At 40.1% G+C, this 7,328-nt stretch overlaps 1 protein-coding gene across 1 annotated transcript; it reads left to right on the top strand.

The window, feature by feature from the left end:
- Window positions 1-217: 217 nt before the first annotated feature.
- LOC110758107 (uncharacterized) lies at window positions 218-7,028 on the top strand. The gene is made up of 5 exons (XM_088245319.1): window positions 218-3,332; window positions 3,384-3,967; window positions 4,057-4,722; window positions 5,280-6,035; window positions 6,721-7,028. The coding sequence occupies exons 1-5, from the start codon at window positions 218-220 to the stop codon at window positions 6,970-6,972; spliced, it is 5,373 nt and encodes a 1,790-aa protein (XP_088101445.1). The 3' UTR covers window positions 6,973-7,028.
- Window positions 7,029-7,328: the final 300 nt, after the last annotated feature.

The raw sequence follows: 7,328 nt of genomic DNA, 5'->3' as shown, positions 1-7,328 counted from the left end.
ACATCCCTGAATCTTTATACCCAGAAAAAGAAAAAGAAAAAAGAACTCAAAAGTGATTGCTTTCCTTGGTTTTGCCTTTCTTTCTTTGAATCTGAATTCACTCAGAGGAACAGGAAAAAAAAATCAATATCACTTACATTGGTTTTCTTCCTTTGTTTGTCTTTGGTATCCCATTTGTGATCAATAGTCACCACAAGAAAAAGAAAAGTACAAGAAAATGGAAATTTGTATTTCAGTTCTTGGGAAAGTGTCGGAGTACACAGTGGCACCAGTTTGGCGCCAATTTAGTTATCTAATTCACTACAAGAGCAATATTGAGCATCTTGCCAGCCAAGTTGAGAGGCTGGGAGACAAAACAAATGGGGTGAGGCTGCGGGTCGATGCAGCAACCAGGAATTTGGAGATAATAGCTCCTGAAGTTGAGACTTGGTTGCGTGATGCGAGCATGACCATATTGGAAAAGGAGGCATGTTTTGAAAAAGAAAGAGTTGCAAAGGCAGGCTGCTTCAATGGTTGGTGTCTAAATCTGAAGGCTCGTCATTCCTTGGGTAGGAAAGCTAAGAAGATGACTTTGGTGGTGAATGAGCTCCTTGGAGATGGCAGTTTCAGGATGGTAGCCTATCCTGCTCCTCCCCCGGAGATTGGGTTTCCATCAATGCAACATTCTGAGGATTTCACTCTGGCTGTAACAAATACTGCTCCCCATGAAGGCGTTGGATCTTCAAGAAGATCCAACCTTGATCCTTCACCAGCACCTATGGAACTTTATGAGGATGTCCAATCTAGATTACTACCTTATACAAAGGAGGTCTTGAGGGCTCTGCATGATGACAATATCAACATGATTGGAATTAGTGGGATAAACATGGAAGGAGAAGAAATAGTTACAACAGAAGAGTTCATACAGAGAGTCAAAGAACAGGATCTATTTGAAGGTGTTATGATGACTGTTGTGTCCCCAAATCCAGACTTAAAACGGATGCGAGGAGAAATAGCAGAAATGTTAGGACTGAATTTGGAAAGCGAGAGTTTGGTTGAACGAGCAGAGATGCTGCGTGCTAGAATGTCAGCTGATTCTAAGAGGTACCTCATAATATTGGCTGATGTAAGCAAAACACTTAATTTGGAGGAATTTGGAATACCTTGTGTTGATGTTGATAGCAAAAGGAGATGCAAGATCATATGGATGTCACAACTCCCAAATGTTTTCAGTGACATGAGAACTCAAAGCAATTTCAAATGGTCATGGGTGTATCCATCTGTGGGAGGATCTAATGACTTTGAATCAAGAAACAATTCAATCATCACAGATGTAATGCATGCTCTAACAGATGATCAAATCAATCCGGTTGTACTATGTGGAATGGGCGGTATAGGCAAGACAACCTTGGTGGAAGAAGTTGGTAAGAGAGCAAAAGCAGACGGTCTATTCGACGAGGTTACAATGGCAGTTTTCACCCAAACCGCTGACTTGAGTCGTATTCAAGATGAAATTGCAGAGTTTCTTGGTCTAGAACTTACAGAAAAGGGTTTACGTGGAAGGGCAGATAAGTTACACAGAAGATTATCAGGTACTAAGAGGGTCCTTGTAATATTGGACAATGTTTCTACACAAGTAAATTTGAAGACAGTTGGAATTCCATTTCACTGTGATAAAATGAGTTGCAAATTCTTGGTAACATCAAGAAACCAGGATATATTCAATGATATGGAAACCAAGAAGAATTTTCCTATCGATGTTTTGACAGAACAAGAAGCATGGGATCTATTTAAGGAGATGGCAGGCAGTTCCATTGAATCTCCTGAGCTATATTTCGTAGCACATGAAGTTATGAGTAAATGCGCTGGTCTGCCAATTGCAATTACGACTGTTGGAAGGGCACTAAAACATAAAAGCAAGAATGTGTGGAACGATGCACTTAGACAACTAACAAGGGCTTGCCCAGAAAACATTCCAGGAATGATACAAGAAGTGTATCCCAAAATAGAGTTGAGTTACGAATGTTTAGAAAGCCATGAGGCCAAAGCATGTTTCTTGCTCTGTTGTTTATATCCCGAAGGTTGTAATATACCAATTGAAGATTTGGTTAGATATGGGTGCGGGCTTAAGTTGTTCAAAAGCATCCACTCAATGGTAGAAGGAAGAAACAGTGTAGAAACATTGGTTGGCATACTCAAAAGTTCTTTTTTGTTGGTAGACAGCAACAAGGAAGGGTGTGTCAGGATGCATGATGTGGTGCGGGATGCAGCCTTATCAATAGCTTCTAAGAGTAGAGATGTATTTGTGGTAAGATACGGGACGGAACTGAATGGTTGGCCTAACAATTACGTTTCTGGGCAATACATCTCCAGTACACTGATAACAAATGAAACTCCTGAGCTTTTATTGTTGTCATGTCCAGATGAATGTTTATTGAAACCACCGGCCACTATTTTAGAAGGAATGGAAAATCTCAAGGTTTTAGTTATGAAGAACACATTTGTACTGCCAATACTGCCATCACTTCCACTTTTGAAAAACCTTCAGACACTGTGTCTAGAGCATTGTAATCTGAATTTGGACATTGGACCTGTCATTGGAGAGCTACGAACACTCATGACACTCAGCCTACGTGGATCTTACATCGAACAATTACCTGACGAATGCAAAAATTTGATTGATCTAAGGGTGCTGGATTTGACAGGATGCAATAGTCTTAAAGTAATTTCACCGGGTGTCATATCAAAGTTTTTTCTACTAGAAGAACTGTGCATGTGGAATAACTTTGGGCAATGGGTGGTAGGGGATCAAACCCCTATTGTACTAGATCAACCATGCAGGGATCGGGTGGAAGCCCAGTTAGAACAAGAACAAATAGACAGATTGGAGGAAGAATTTCTGGGGTCACGAGAAGAGCACACGAGGTTCGTTGACTGGATGATTGAGGAATATCATGATGAGGAAGCAGAAACTTATGCAGCAATTACAGATTTACTTTTCTTGCTTCACTTGACTACTTTGGAGATAGTCCTGCCACCAGTTAACAATCTGCTGCGTACATGCAGCTTGTTGTTTAGGGGTCTTGTAAGATTTCGGATCTCTATAGGGATGATGGATAAAAAATGGGATGTAAATCCGTGTGATAACTACTTGAGACTTCATGATCTTGATGCAGAGTTCTCTCTTGTGGGTAGTGAAATCACCGGGTTGCTAAAGGATACTAACACTCTCGAGGTGAAAATGAAGAATTTGAAGGACCCTCTGAATGTCTTAGATGTAGAGGGTTATGTAAACTTGAAGTCTCTAACACTCAATGACTGCGATGCACTGGAGTATCTTATTGATATGACACGTTCTCCGGAGAATGAGGGTCTGGAATCTCACACACTGGAGTATCTTGAAGACAAGTATGGTTCCATAAGCAGGGTTCCACGCCGGGTCTTTCCTGTCTTGAATTCACTGAAGATCAATGGTGCTCGTAGTCTAAATGAGATTTGTTATGGTCAACTTAGAATGGGGTCATTTGAAGAACTAAGACAGTTAGTCTTATTGAATCTACCTGTATTGACGCATTTGTGGATGGTACCAACTGAATTTGAATGCTTGCCAAATCTAAGACGGGTTGAAGTGAGTTCATGTCATAGTTTGGAATCTCTCTTCCTATTGTCAGTAGCTGGCGGTCTGAAGAAACTTGAAGAGCTGGACATAAGATATTGCCATCACTTGGAAGAGATTGTTGCCCTGGAAGAAGGAAGGGAGCATGGGGAAGAAGCCAATTACAAGATAAAGTTCCCAAATCTGATACGCTTGAATCTTCGAGATCTACCAAGCCTAGTTGGAATCAGCAAAAATATATATCAGATGAACTTTCCTCAACTGATTACATTGAAGCTCCTACAGCTACCAGAACTCATCAGTCTCTGTCCTAGTAGGTTGGCACCAGAAAGTAGCTCTACTGCTGTTATACAACATTTATTTGACCCCAAGGTATTTTCCTTTTCTTAAGATTGCCTCCATATGTGCCTATTTTGTTTCCTACCAATATTTCTGTTAACATAATTCCATAAACTCTATAGGTCAGATCCTTTCGTGCACTACGCCTTATGGTGGTGGACAACTGTGAAAAACTGACTGGTGTATTCTCATCCAATTTGGTGGACAATTTACAGAATCTTCTACAACTTGAAGTAATGGATTGTAGCTCACTGAAAACAGTGTTTGACTTTGAAGGTCTGGAAATCACAAACAAGCATGTTACTGCAACACTCTCTTGCTTAGAGAAAATGGAGTTGACTAATCTACCCTTGTTGGAATATGTCTGGAAGCCACCTCAAAACATTCTGGCATTTCAAAACTTAAGAATGCTCCAAGTTATGCAGTGTATGACATTGAGATATGTGTTCCCAGTGTTCATAGTTGAAGGTCTGGTGAAACTAGAATCAATGTACATAAGTGACTGCGACATGATGAGAGACATTGTGACGCAAAATGAAGAAAGTGGAGATGGAGAGGCAACAAACAAAATTGTTCTTCCTCAAGTAAAAACAATCCATCTTGATAACTTACCTAGCCTCATAACGTTTTTTCCCGCTCCCTGCACTGTTGGCTGTCCATCATTGAGAACGTTGGTGCTTTGCTGCCCTAAAATGAGGACATTTGTTCCATTATTTGCAGCCGCAGGAAGTGGAACGGCAATTAATCATGCAAATTTGCAATTTCCAACACACATTTTCAACGAAAAGGTACGCACGGGACTCAAAATCCATGCCACTATCATGTTTCTATATATGCTGTTTCAAACCTACATTCTTGATTCTCGAGCCATCTTCTTAGTCATGCTGTTGATTAATGTAGAAGCTGTTAATATACATGGGCATGACAGCAACTAGTTAGGATGAAGAGTTCATATATAGCTGGGAGCTACTCTATGATAAATCAACAATTTGGTAGATGCTATTAGTATATTGTATTGGTTTCATAAACATTGCATGTTGAACTCAATATTTTTTAAACTTTTGTAAATCATTGATTAGTTATCATCATGTCAGAGTTGTTTATAGATCCCTTAACACTTAAATCCTGAAACTTGCATCGTAAGGTGTCCCCCCTATCAAGTCTCATTTTTCATGCACATCCTAAATATGTATTACCGTTAACATATATGTAAAAACCTAGTTCTCTTAGTTGGATAACATGTGAAACAAATCGCTTTGACGCAGAAAAGGAAACTCAATCTAGCCTTTTGTTTCTCATGTCTCTAGTGGTTTCAGAGACGATGATTTCAATGTATATTCTGCAGGTTGACTTACCAGTCTTGGAGACCCTAGAAATCCGTCAAATGTACAACTTCAAAGGGATATGGAACAGCCAACTTCCACCCCACTCCTTCTGTGAACTAAGAGATCTAAACGTGTCCAATTGTAGCAGATTATTGTGCTTAGTACCAATGTACATGCAAACCAGATTGCAGAAACTAGAGAAGTTAAATGTGAGAAATTGCAATTTACTGGAAGAGATTTTTGAATTCAGAGAGTTGCCTGCCAATGAAGGGCATGCTGTAACAACTTCACAGTCAAGGGAAGCACCTTCAACTTCCCAGCCTGAAGGAATGCAAATAAGCAAGATGGATTCACGGCAAACTCAAGGATTTCAGAATCTAACATCATTATATGTTTCTGACTGTAACAATTTGAGAAATCTGGTCTCTCCTTCCATTGCCAGAGGTCTCCAGAACCTAAAGAATCTATCTATAAGCAACTGCCTGAAGATAGAAGAAATAGTCACTACAGAGGTGGTAGAAACAGAGGATAACGGCATGCTCCCTCAGCTAAGTTGCTTGGAACTTAGTGAGCTACCGTATCTCACAAGTTTTTCTCATGGAAAGTATGCGTTCAAATGGCCATTAGTGGAAATGATCATTGTTGACGAATGTCCTGAAATGACGAATTTCTGTTTAGGATCTCTTAGGACAGCAAAAGAAGTCAAAATAAGTATCAGTGGCGCTGGGGAGAATCTTTGGCAGGAGCTCAATGACAGTAGGGAAGAAAGCTGGTCCGCATTTTTAGATCCATAAAAGGTTTGCAATTGCATTTCTGTTGTGTTATAATTTGTATTTCGTGACATGAGCTGTGGGATCAATATGTAACTTGTAGAATGTTGTGTGTACCTCAATTATTTCATTATGCTGATTTGCGCCTCCTAAGGAGGTTTAGTAGCACATATGAATGTCTAAAGTATACCTGCCCTACACCATGTAGAGTTTTTTCTCATAATTCTCAAAAAATTCTTCTGGTATATTTTTGGACCTCAAGGAAAATGTGCATTAGGATGACAATTAATAAAAGGAAGACATAATCGTATACGAATGCCCCCAAAATGAAGAATATGACAGTAAGCAATTCTCTTCTTCACTTTGGGGCCATTCGTAAACGGTTCTCTTTCTTTAATCATATCTGGATTGGTAATTTTTTGGGTTCTAGGGGTACATCACCAAACATGTAAAAAACAAGTAAAGGTCCTTGAACTTTACCTTGAGTTGTAATTGAGCCCCGCAATTTATTTTTAGGCAATTACATCTGTTAACTCGACAATCTACTGTCCAAATTTGTCAATTTGGCCCTCATTTTGAGGGCCAAAAGCGTCATTTCCAATTCCTCAGCCCGCTCCTCCTCTTCTACCTCCTCAACCCCTTGCCACCATAGCTATCACCACCATCACAAGTGCTTTTGGTCCCACCATAGCCATCAATCACCACCGACCCCACTTGCAAGTCTGCAAACGAAGTCATTTTGTTGATTGAGGCTTACAAGGCACTGCGTGATCGGGCCCCTACCCATCTCTACCTTGTTTGTGGCTTCTCTAAGTCCTTCCACCTCAGCCAAATGCGGGAGAAGAAGACGATGATGCTGGGAGCGGGAGAAGAATACAGAGAGAGATCAATGCGTGGGTGGGTGTCTGAGTTTTTATCTCGGCGCAATAGAAGAAGACGATGATGCTGGGAGTGGGAGGACTCAATTGAAGGTTTTAACCCTCTAATTGACAGCCAAATTGACAGAGGATCACGGTAGGATGCAATTGCAACTATTTATTAAGTTAATAGATGTAATTACCTCAAAAAATAGTTGCGGGCCTCAATTGAAATTCAAAGTAAAGTTTAGGGACCTCTACAGTTGAAAACCTTATAAATTTAATTAATTATTAGTTTTTTTAGGACTTTTCCTATTGAGAGGAGTGTAGGGGTGGTCTTACGCCTAGGGCAAGGTATGCTGCTATCTACCCCAAAATTTTCAAAAATAAAAAAAATACTCATATAGAATAGGCCAACCCATATGAAACATACAAACCTATG

Source organism: Prunus avium, chromosome 8 (assembly GCF_965620075.1).
Source record: "Prunus avium chromosome 8, drPruAviu1.hap1.1, whole genome shotgun sequence".
NCBI lineage: Eukaryota > Viridiplantae > Streptophyta > Magnoliopsida > Rosales > Rosaceae > Prunus > Prunus avium.
The sequence above is the reverse complement of the archived record's forward strand: the minus strand, read 5'-3'. Positions and strand labels throughout refer to the sequence as shown.

Bases quoted from the DNA above. Each gene is read 5' to 3' on its own strand.
- LOC110758107 (XM_088245319.1), top strand. From the start codon at position 218: ATGGAAATTTGTATTTCAGTTCTTGGGAAAGTGTCGGAGTACACAGTG. The intron at 4,723-5,279 runs GTACGCACGGGA...TATATTCTGCAG, and splicing joins CACACATTTTCAACGAAAAG to GTTGACTTACCAGTCTTGGA. The intron at 6,036-6,720 runs GCATTTTTAGAT...GTCCCACCATAG, and splicing joins GTAGGGAAGAAAGCTGGTCC to CCATCAATCACCACCGACCC.